The sequence below is a fragment of the Mycetomoellerius zeteki genome, unplaced genomic scaffold (assembly GCF_001594055.1).
Source record: "Mycetomoellerius zeteki isolate Tzet28-1 unplaced genomic scaffold, Tzet1.0 scaffold433, whole genome shotgun sequence".
Lineage (NCBI taxonomy): Eukaryota > Metazoa > Arthropoda > Insecta > Hymenoptera > Formicidae > Mycetomoellerius > Mycetomoellerius zeteki.
Window position 1 is genome coordinate 153,391 of NW_017257428.1, and position 12,658 is coordinate 166,048.

The 12,658-nt window shown below is 40.9% G+C and overlaps 1 protein-coding gene across 8 annotated transcripts in view; it reads right to left on the reverse strand.

The window, feature by feature from the left end:
• The window catches only part of Tet (tet methylcytosine dioxygenase-like), a 60,242-nt gene that overhangs the window by 16,873 nt on the left and 30,711 nt on the right, over window positions 1-12,658 (reverse strand). For all 8 annotated transcript variants that reach the window (XM_018454456.1, XM_018454460.1, XM_018454458.1 and 5 more), the window contains exon 3: window positions 4,890-4,964. In XM_018454456.1, coding sequence (XP_018309958.1) covers window positions 4,890-4,964 — 75 coding nt within the window. The remainder of the gene's footprint in view (window positions 1-4,889; window positions 4,965-12,658) is intronic.

A 12,658-nucleotide genomic window follows, 5' to 3' on the forward strand; every position in this document is an offset into this window, starting at 1 on the left:
CTTTGTATAAAGTTGATTTAGAGAGAGCGTTACGTACAGGCTAAATCAATTAAGCAACGAAGTTTTGTTTCGAATCCTATTGCAATTTTTTAAAGATTTATATAACAGAGTTACGCGTGACATTGAATAGAAAAAAATATGAGCTATCGCTTAATATCACATTCACATATACAAGTAGCTCAGGCGCTCGAGGTTTTTTATGAATCATTCGGTTTCTTTTTCTTTGTACGCGTCGTGAAGGAATCGTATTGCGACATCGTAATCCACGCTATCGCTTCGAGTCTCTGAAGCTCTCCAAAAATATAAATACGACTGGTAGACCGATGACGAAATAGTCGTCAGATTCCTCATATTCTCCTTTCTGTTTTTGTCGATTTCTCAATTTGTTTAACAAATATAAAAGAAACGGTGCAAAAATACGATTCATCGAGTTTTGCCGGCCGGTCGAAGAGAAGCGGGAACGTTGCGCTTGTGGAGGTGCGCTTCAAACACGTGCCAATTGCGCACTTTCGACGCTAAGAGATGAATTAAAAAAGTAATATTTCATCATGCGATCGATGAAGAAGGGAGAGAAAGGTAGAGACTCACTTTTCGCGACAACGTTCTTTACGGCCCAGTGCTTCGTGAACACACTTGATCTCCTCCTCTAAAATCTTGTCTGGAAGCACTTGAAACACGAATGGGATCACTCGTACTCGACTCTGTACGAACCAAATTACGTATGTATGTACGTATGCCGTACCCTAAGTTTATTCTTCGCGCGCGCAACGTGATTCCTTTCTCGATTCACTGGCAGGGACACCCATACCAACGGAGCAAGAAACCCGTGCCAGAGACCGCTTCCCACCGGAGAAGGATTCGCGCCGAATACAACCAACAGCGCTCGAACTTGTTTCGACTGCCGATCGAATCGATCGTTCTCAGCACTCACGAGAGATCACTCTGGTCGCGGAGCGATCCGCCGAATAACTCCCATGAGACGCCTCTCCCTTTTCCTCCGGTACCTCCCTCCCGCCCCCGCCTGCCCGCCGCCCCTCGTCCCTCTTGCTCGCATCCCTTCTCCCCGCTCTCTCTTTCTTGCCTCTTCCTCTTCCTCTCGTGCCTCTTCGCGCTCAGCGACTGCGTTCCCACCTTTCTACGCTCCCTCTTCGTCACTCTCTCTCTTTCTCTCTCTCGTTCTCTCCCATTCGCGAGCACGAGCGCGCAATCGCACGTGTGGGTGTGCGCGGTCGTGCCTCGTTGTTTCTCTCCCACGACTCGCTTCCCCTTATCTCCCCACTGGGGCCACCGCGTCGCGCGTTATCGCGACGCGATATCGCGAATTCCTGCGTCTCCTCGCGACGCACCGATTTCTGCCATGACGGTACGATCGGAAGTATGACCAAGGAAGATTCAATCAAGAAGTACTCCTATAGAATATTCGATACGTAATATTTTTTACCAGCTGAAGAGAATTTTTTTTGATATAAATCTTCAACGATATTCCGAAGAAGGATCGAAGTTGGATCGTAAAACAGGAGAACGTTTGATTGTCTCGTAATTATCTTCGAGGATTCAAGAGCGATTTCAAAATCGGATTCCTGACCGTTACATTGACCGCTTCTTCCACTTCGACATCTTTGAACGTGTAAACAAGCTTCGATGGTCTACCTCTCCATCATGAAGCAACGACACGGCGCCGTTTCTTCCATGTAGAACAGCTCGCTTCGCTCGGAAACGCTCGTGCACGCTCGTGTCGATTCTACATGACCCCCGCTCTTCTTCGTGTCCTTCCATTCCCTCTCTTTCTGTACTTTTGTTTTTCTACGGCTCTTAGTCTGGCGTTTTCAACTCCTGTCTGGCGTTCCTTGCTAACTAAGTGTATTCAACTGTATCCGATATTTCTTCGATATTCAAAAAAGAGAAAATGAAGTACCATCGATTTAATAATAAATCAGGATGACTTTTAGTTATGGTTTTAGATTTAGTTACAGATTTATGTTGAACAACGAATAAACATTTCACACCGAATTATTTATTTAAGCACTAAAGATCTAGCTTGACTGTTCCAGGGCCATTATTTCTAATTTGTTGTGTATTCACATTACGGTTAAAAAAAATGTAATTAATATTGTCGATAAACTTTATTTAATATTGTAAAATAATATTTGTTGGCTTAAAATCTTATTACATCGTTTCTTAATCCTTCCGAGTTATGATGCATCACTCTTATAAGTTCTCATAAATGTTGGAAGATCAAACTACACCTAACTACTCAAACTGTGCTATATTTCAACAATATTATGTTACGCGTATATACCTACATTATACTGTATATTATAGGTCTGACAATTTTAACAGCATTATTTACGAGCGTAGGTAGATTAAACTTTCCATAATAGCTACGCGTCTCATAATAATAAGAGGGGAAAAAATATCGGAGTATTATACGAGAAAAACACGCTCCAAGTATTGGCGGGACGACGTGCTCCAACAGTGAAGTCGCGGAGAAGAAAGGAGAAACAAAACTTGCGTCGCGAAATTGCTATGGCTCTCCGTAGGTAGACGATGGAAGCAATAGGGCCGACATTGGTGGTGTCGCTGCCGTTGACGACGGCGACGACGACGACGACGACGACGTCGACGGCGATAGAGTGGGGATGGTTCACCAACACGTCATTGTAACTGGAGGTGGCTGATACGACAGAGGGGGTAAAACGCGGCCGATGGTGGGGCAGGAGAATACCTGCCGCCCGCGCCGTCAAGAGAAATGTTTATGTATCGGAAGGAACGAAAAGCGCTCGCGCGTTCTAGCGAGGACATTAAGCGTGGATAGAGTCGAGTTAATAATATATAATTTTTTGAAGTCTTTTTTTAGCATTGCTCGTAAAATGGCTATCCGAACGCTCTTTTCGTATTTAAAATTTAAGACGTTCGAAGTCGCCGAATGGTTATAAGGTTCGATCTAGAACGTTACTACGAAAAGATGAATTTGCCTGAAAAAGATTCGATGCCCTTTACGTAATTCGGAAAAGAAAGAAGACAGATGTTTCAATCAGTTTCAATTGCTAACGGATAATCGATCCAACCGAAGAACTCGTCCCTCCGCATCGCGTCGTTAAGAGGGCCGACGCGGATAGAGATGCCCTGAAAGAGGTCAAAAGGGCCGGCATGGCAACGCGCTCAGCAACAAGTTGCAGGGACGTTAATAAACGAGTCCTCGAAAGACCGCCTCACGGATTTATCCTTAAGCCTTCCTTAGCTCGCTGATCTTTGCCCGCCAAGGATTTTTTTCGTCTTATTACTGTATTGTACAGGACGCTATCACGTTTGTGTACCTCCTTCTCATTTTTTAGCTTATTACACTTTTATACATGTGTACGTTTTGTGTTATACTGTTGCAATACGATGACGATTCATTCAAAATAGATCTGAGAAGAGAAAACGGAAGGAACGCGTTAAAGGAGGAAAAAGAAATGAGAGTCGCGTTTATTTGGGATTTAGCGGATATACAAGTGTGGCCCTATCTTATTTTACCAGGGCGATTAAATATAGGAATGTGGAGCTATCTTATCCACACATGTTGACAGATTAGATAAGAAAAGGCCCTGTGGGTCGCCGGGCCGATTTCTTCACGCTACTAAACCCGATGAATAACAGAAAATTCGAGAAAGAAACAAAACAATAAGAAATTACATCTCGTTCTTGCCTTGGAAGGGAAGCTCAAGCGTAATCGAAGTGAAGAACTCGTGTCCAGCAACTCGACTCGAATCGTGATTCAGCTTGATAATATAATGATCAGAGGGTTAATCGTGTAACTTCTTCCCTAACGTGGAAATATGAAAAGTGAAAATTATTACGTACGTATGAATGTACCCATACATATACAAAAAATTTTCACTTTTCACGTTCTCGTTTCAGGGAAAGTTACACGATTGATCCCTGTAGGCAACATCGAGTTGAACATTGACATCCTTCGCGAGGAAATGAAAATTAAATGCTGTACGCCCCAAGGACGGCGAAATAAAGTAGCTCGCGCCGTCATTTCGCCGCATGCGTGCTCAAGTCCTCACGGTGGCTTAAGGCACAAGCGGATTTTAAACATGGCGGTGCAGTAACGCGGACAGGCGCAACGTGCGTCGATCAATACCACCTTGCTTAATATCAGTTCTGAAACTCCGTACAGCCGGTACCGAGAGATAGCTGGCCTGCGTCAGCGAAGTAGGGTTAAACACATTACGGCGCGGCATCTCAGGTAATTAAGAATATAGATTACTAGTCATCGATTTTCGACGATCGATTTCGATAGACAATAAACTATCAGTTATTTTTTTCACCACGTCACAGTTCGCGTAATTAGTTTTAAGTCTCCGAACTGGCGGTCTGTTGGATCCACTCAATTATAAATCTCTTTGTAAAAAATGTTAAACAATTTCAATTTTCTTTGTTACATTTGCAAATTTGGATTATTCTCATTAAAATATACTTTATATTAATCCTTTTTTATATAAGTTACGTCATTTTGGCTCCCAGAAATTAATTAGTGCCTTCTAATTAACATTTAAATTAAATTACAGAGCCAGCGTTAGTAACTATATTACAGATTTTGGCGTCAGTTCCGGAGGGTTAATTTATCCTTGAATCTTTACGCTCTGCAGGAATATATTCAAGAATAAGCCAACGTGACGATAATACTCTCCGCGAATTATGTAAGGGATTTTAAAGTTATAAGAATACAATAATTCTATATAGAATTTATTATTATAATCGTTATATATATATGTATAATTTATTATTCTATTTAGAACATATATAGTTCTATAGTTACCAGTCACGTCACGTGCCATTTATATTGTCAAGTTAAGAATTGAATTATGGAAAGTAGAGTTAAATCGAGACGCATTACTCACCCTCGTGGCGCCCTTGCCTCGTCCCCTCCCGCGTTCTCGGAACGCCCCTTCGCCGGTCTGCAGGTGGTACAGGTGCTGAAAACGAAAAGGGAGCTGTTAAACGCGTGGGTGGATTACAATTTATGGTCGGCGGGATCGGCGTTTATCGCCGCATCGCGTTCGGCTATCGTAAAATCAAGGCAACCGTATCGCCTCAATTGACCTCGTTAAGTTCAATAGAACCGGTAATAAAAGTATAACTTCCATGGCCGGAGCGTGTTAGATGAGATTCTGGACGCGCGGTGTATATAAAGTGTTTCCAACTATTCCAGGATAGAAAGGCACAGATCTGATTCGGCTGACATAGAACATTGACCTAATCTCGCCACTTATCTGGTGACGTTTTTTTTGTTCAATTCGATTTCTTTATCCTTTTCAATATTAATTATTTATATTAATAATTATATTTTGCGCAAATAACGTTCCTGAGAAATTTAATTTATTATACTTTAATTATGTTTTGTGTCATGTTGATAAAAATGATGAAAAAACGCAACACATACAAATACGAAGCTTTGTTATTTTTTTGGGATTGTTATGTAATATTATTATTCAGAAGAAATGCAAAGCTTTTGGATATTTTTTCGTTTTCAACATCCTATAAGACAGAGAAGACATCTTCGTTGCGCGTCGATAACATTACTGCTTTACCCACAAACTTTTTTTTATAAATTGTGATGATCTAACAAAATTTACAGAAAAATATATATGACATTTTCGTGTTGCAATAAAAATCATGCAACTTCGTAAAAAATTATTGTCCCTTCAATAATAAAAATATTTCATATGAATTATATATAATACGTGCAGAAAACTGCATTATCTTCAGAAAATTCATGTTTACCGACATATGATACTCGAGAACATATGGTAACCAACAAATAAACGCTTATCACCTTTATCGACGAGTGTGATGAAAAAGGAAAACAATAATTATTAGAAAAATAGAATCATGCATACTAATTGCACGATTGCGTGATTTGTAGCTCATTAAATATCAAAAATAAAAATCGCGCAAGTATATTTTTAGGATTGTTTTTGCAGAATAAATGATTGTCTGTGAAATTTAAATTTAGATAATGCAAAAGTTGAAATGTACACAACATTTAAAACTAATTAAGCAATAATTAAGATAAATAGTAAGACGAATAATTAATATAAGTAAAGTTAAAAAATTACTGATGACTAAAAGAACATTTTAGACATCGAACGCTTGAAGAACTAACGAATTCGGTGTGTGATATTAATAATTTCTATAATTAGGAAACCGCAGAAACTTTCTCCTGCGAGAGGGATATTTGCCCACAATTTATTTCATAACGAAGCTAATTAAATTTAAATTAAATTAAGAAATTTATTATATCTTATTTATGGAAGTTTTTGAATTTTATATCGCAACTGATTAATATCTAGATTAGAATCATAATTATTGCCGTTGTTTTTTTACTCATGTTTTTATCGATACGCAGTTCTAATCATTGCATAATTGTATACCGCCATTTTGCGGAGAAACAATGAAAACAGTTTATTAATATCTGACGACTTTTCCGCACTCAAAGAGGCAGGCGTAATCTGCCATGCGATGAGGTCAAGATTGGTTTGCGAGGGTGAGGGTGAGGGTGAGGGTGACGAGTGAACATCGTGATTCAAAGGCAGGCGCGGAAAAACGTCCCCTTTCGCGGCACAAGCACGTACATACGCGCACACACGCGTGGGCGATTATGGTCTAATTCCCTTATATGCGCATTCCTAGCAACCTGACTGCCTTACCTACCAACCTACCTGCCTCTTCGCAAGGCAACGAGGAAAAAATGCTCGGATGCATCATAAGCACACGCTCGAAAGATAGGGGCTGCGGAGGCCCTCCACGATTCCACCCCATCCTGCCTCTAGCGAAGAAAATCTATGTGTATATATCTGTGTTCCCTCTCGGGCCTTTTCTCCCGCCCGCGCAGCTTTCTCTCGTGCGGGAGGAAAACAGAGAGAGAGAGGGGGGGGAAGGGCGAGAGAGAGAGAGAGAGAGAGATAGAAGGGGAAGGAGAGGCAGAAAGAGAAAGAGAGAGAAAGAGACGAGCAGGGTGAACAGGAGGCAAGGCAAATGTCAATATCGACGATGCATCGTTGAGAGGGCGGGAATGAGAGCGTAATTAATCGTCGAAGCCAAGAAATCTTTTCCCTCTTTCTCTTCCTCGTTCGATCAATTCACCGGCATCTACCGACGTCTTTCGCTCGCTTTTCTTTCGGTGTGCATCTCCGCGCGGAAAATCACACACACACACACACACACACACAGAGAAATCAGTGAGGAAAAGACGATTTAAGCTCTGATCTCTCATTTGCTCCTCTAGTCTTTCATTTGTCCCACTAATTCTCGTTGTTATAACAGAACAGGAGTTTCGAATGCCTCCATGGCTCGCAATATAAACAGTCCTTTAAGAAACAGCCCCTATAAGTTACGCTGCATCGAGAAAGTAAGGAGGCAGCCTGGTGGCAGCCGGTGCTTATATTTATTTAAGTTTCAACGACATCAAGCATTTGCCCCCGGAGAAAACGTTGAACATCAGCCCGCTTCTTAGCGCGGCACACATCTGCTACGTGCATCTTCTGAAAATCACGAGACTCCCAATTTGCGGTAATTTAAAGTAATAATAAATAACCGGAAGAAGAAGCAACAATTCCATGATACTTCCCTTCTCTCCCCCACCCCTCCTTCCCTTGACCAAATATCCGTGGTGTACGTCTGTAGCGTTCAGAAATTTGACCGCAGAGAGACAATACGATATTACGAAGCATACATTTTCTCTTATCGGGAGCTGTGCATCTGCCAGTACGAGGAAACGTGTTTACGAAATATTTTAATTACCTTATCGTCAAATCGCCGCGCTCTGGCAGCTGCCGGTCGAAACGCGTGCTTCTAATTGCCGAGCTAGATGGTAGACGGACTTATAGTGCCTGGTTCCTTTTTTACGGGACGAGGATGTATTACTCGATCAAAAGTGTCACGTACTTGCGCAAACGTTCATTCATGCAAAAATCGTAGAAATATTTTATTGAAGATCTTGTAAGGATTAATTTTTCTCCCTCGTGCCCCGTGACGCGACTTAAAATGACATCTGCAGTACGCGATCCTCATACGCGATCCTCTTGATATTGTATAATGTTCGAAATTTAAAGGCACCATCTAGAAGCTGCGCAATAAAAATTATTGAGAAAATTATTCATCGATTTCGGGGATGAAAACGCTATATTTTCTCAGCGCTTCTAATATTTTATCAACGACAATCGTGGAAAAAGGGATGGAGAAACACCGTCAAAAAATCACGGATTTTTATGTCCCACGTACGTGTATCCTTCGGTTCGTCAATAAAGGCAACCGCCGTCACTTTAGCATCCCGGTAGTCTATATTTCCTTCTTTGTACCGCGTATCCATTGCGCGCGTGTCACACGCACGCGGTGGAGAGCCCGATAGAATTGTTAAACGCAGGGACCACGGGTTCTGTCATTCGCAAAAAATTTTTGCGCTTGTCATTCAGAGGGAAGCCCTTTCCGTTCCCGTTAACTTTCAGGGTTGAAAAATGTCTACGTGATGTCTCTCGTAACTTAAGCGACGTTTACAATAAAATTTTAAGGCGTAAAACTTAGGCTTTAAACCTTAAGCCGTAAGAAATTGACCAATCATTCTCTTCATATTCGACTGCGATTGATCAATTATTTTCCTCATATTCGACTGTGATTGATCAATGTCTTACGGCTTAAAGCTCAACTACACGTTCTGCCCTGGTAGAAATGTATGCAGTTTTTCTAGACACCTATCCAGTTACTATCTAATATTACTGTATTCTCATTAATTGTATCAAGTAGGAAATGGACAAGAACTTGATAGAATTTTATTCAGAGACTGACGCAGTTTTCTTGGTAAAAATTTGTGCAATTTGCGTAGACACTACCAAGTTATTGTCTAGTATTAATAGATTAAATTCCTAGTTAAAATAATGCATAGAAACTGAGTAAAGTTTTATTGAGTTTCTTGTACAACATTTGGGCTGATTCTTTCCTAGATATTGTAATATATTAAAATAAAAATAGTCTACAGAAATTGTCTACAGAAATTGTAATATATTAATTCAGTTGATAATGCACGCATCATATGATGTGTATAAAAGTTAAAAGTGTTAAAAGAAAGTATATATTAAAAGATTTTAAAACTGTGTAAAGTTTAATGAGTGAACGCGTAGAAAAACAGGATTTTTGGAAATAAGAGCAAAATTTTGTGACAAAAATGACAACTACAGTTGGGGTTAAAAGTAAGCAAAAGACAAATAAGGTACATATTAAGGAAATTTTTTGTGCATAATATATTTTGTACTAAAAATAGCATAATATAATATATTATAGACCAAAGATTTTCTGCACTATGACTCTCATAACCCTAAAATTTTACAATTAGCAAGCATGTACAAAATATGAAATATTACTAATCCAATAAAACTGTCCATTTCATGAGCAGTTGGCTCGCTTATTAATCAATTTAATAAACATTATTGTCGTGTTTCTATTCAGTAAATGGATTCAGTTTTACGCAACTTTTGTACGCAGTAACTGCAAGCAAAGCGTTACATCTTGATTGGGATCCTAAGTAGTTTTCCTTCTCAGTTACTAGACAGAAATTGGTGTAACTGTTTAGTAACTGCTAAAAAAATGCATGAAATTTCTACCAGGGTGTTTCGAGACTAAAAGGATCGCGTTTAGCGATTACGAGAAATTCCATTTAGGACCGACTGTCGTTCGTTGTCTTGTTCCTCGGTGTAACTGGAAAGATCGCGCTGATGTTTAGACACTGGTTTTTCGATCAGCTGACTTTAATTTCATCAAAACCATTTTCACTGTGCGACAGATGGCCGGCGACGAGACGGACGAAAAAACCGTTGCACCCATTAGAAGTGCGGCGGTTAAAAATGGTAGATACGTCGGATGGAAAGACAGGTTGCCGAGCGTGCGGCGCAAAAAGCGACGATGCGTTGAAGTTTCCGCGAATAATGACGCTCGTTGTGGAAAACCGGCCGTAATTAACGCCAGCGAGAAATCTGCGGTTATTCCTCGTATCTAAATTGTCCAACGAAAATAATGACCGAGTAAAACGGCTCGAATACGGATAATTTCTTTCGCCAACTTCGAAAGAGACACGTTATAACAAAACAAGGATTCGCAATAACGATTATATTGTTCTTGGTTGTATTTGTATCCTTGGCAATCTGTCTTTCAAGACCAACGCTTTTCGAACGTTTTCGAAACGACCTGATTAATAGCTCTATTATATTGATGAGAAGTACCGGCGCGGTCGCGACTTCCGGAGGTGCACACAACGAACCTTGGACCGCCGCCCATGGCGTCGCCGGTACACGTGTTAGACGGACGAACAAGTAGTACGGCGTGGTAACGGCTTTAATAATTATTTTTACAACGTTTCCGAGTACACGCGGCCTCAGTCCGTCGCGCTTCGCCGACTCGCAGCTGGCTTCTATACAATCCTGCGGCCCATGGCACAAGGGCGGCTACGCATGCAAACCGGCGCGACGCGACGTCTTTCCGTCGAATACAGTCCCTCTTTCGATTCAAATCGAGTTCAGCGTTTAAAATAAAATTGAACTTGGACAGCGTGAATAAATAATAGATTTTAAGAAGATATGTATATCCAAAGATTAATTGCATTGACAAAAGAGAAAAAACTATCAAACTGTCATCGGTCTCATCAAAAAGTTTGCTGATCAAAAAGTTCAAGATTATCGGGAATTTTATTCTATACACGGTAGATGGTTTCGATGTCCTGGAAAAAAAGTAAGTAAAATTTGTCGGTGTCAACGTGATGACGACGGCTGCGTATGATTTTCACCGCGTGAGGATTGCGTGGAAAGGGCGGAACTGCGTGCAGACTTGGCCGGCAGGTGTAAGTAATGAAAGTAACGTGCTTTTAAAACAGGAGGGGAATACTTAATACTTCTTCTGCATCAGGTGCTATTTTTAACGAGGACAGCTATTATCGCGATGTCCCGCGTAATTTCTCTACTTGTCAAAATGTTCGTTACAGTTAAATAAAATTATATAAAGTATTATTTTTATCAAGTTTTTAAACGTACAATAGTTATTACTCTTCACGAGTTCCACAAATTACGTAGGTAGTGTGTCGAATTATCAATCTTGGCTTCTTCTTTTCAATGTAAAAGAATAATGCATTAAAAAGAATATCCATTTCAAAGAAAGTGAGTGATACTTTCTTCGATTGTAACGAAAGAAAGCAACAAGACAGTTTATTTTCTTCAGATTTACTGCAAACACAGCTAAATTTTCTTCGATGGGTAGATCGCGATTGTTCTTTCATGCCAAAATCTTGGAGGGATCACCACGTGGCCATCGCACGTGGTCATGTTATTGTTTTGAACATAAGGGTGTTGTTACTCCTGCCCAGGAGTAGGACAGGGGAATAGGTACGGAGGGTCGGACACCCCAGGGTAGGGCCACCAGGAGGGATTTCATTCATGATCCCAAAAGCCACCCCCGTTGCCCGGCTCCTCCAGAGACTGCGAGAGCAGGGCAAGCGATACATTACCACCAGAAAAGGGTAGTTCCGTGTCGAGGCACATGACGTCTCGGCAAGTGAAGTAGGGGAACCCTCGGATTTGGCCATTTGATATCTTAATACAGAACCCGCGTGGGACGAAGAGGCGTTTGTCGAGTCAAGGACGCCCCCACGTTGTATTTTACTTAACGGCAGTCGCCACCCGCTATCGCCACCTTCGCCACACGGGGCAGTGAGGATAGCTAGGTCAGTTCTTCGCATTAGCATCCCTTGGACTCGAGGGTGACGGCCCTATACCAATTATCTTCCTCCTTCTAGTAAGGGTGATCGCGTGGATGATTGGCTCGTTTCATCGGCCATCCTTGCGTCTAATAAAAACGCAATTTGCATAAGTATGGGGAATTTTTAAGGAAATCTTAGAAGTTGATCGTCTACGTTACATTTACGTTTTCTAACGTTAATATTGAAGACTTGTAAAATGTAAATGCTAAAAATATTTTGGCGTCTTTGCTGCCTATAATCCGGTTCCATGTAAGATTAACTTTAATTTCGATTCAACTTACTTTATCTCTTTTTGATTCTAACGCCTGTTTCTACCAGTGTAGATTAACTTTAATCTTAGTTCAACTTACTCTACGTCTTTTTCTAATTCTTACAATTAGAAAAAGATGAAGCGTTAGTTGAACCAAGATTAAAATTAAATTGCATTAGTAGAAATGGATATAAGAGTTAGCGAAAGATAAACAATAAGTTACGAGATAAAGTTAATCTTGTATTGGTGGAACCGGGCGTCGTCTACCAATCAGAGGCACAGCCGACTCACCGTGTCAACAAGTTAGTCGTACACGGACCGGTTAAATCGAGCGATTCTACGGGCATGATGGAGAGGATGAGAAAGCGGGGTGTCCTCACGTTCAAACGCAAATCAACCGACCTGGTTGTAACCCTCTTCAAAGTGTGCGACTACACGAAGGTATAAGTAGGGTGGTTGCGTTAGGTTGCCAAGGTCGAGGTAAATGCTTGAGATTGCTCGATCCATTTTATTCCTATAATATAAGGACAAAATAGCTTTCTATATACTCGCACCCAGTCACTCGAGAGACTGATCCGATTCTTTCACAGATTAAAGTTGCTGCTTTAAATCTCGACGCTTCT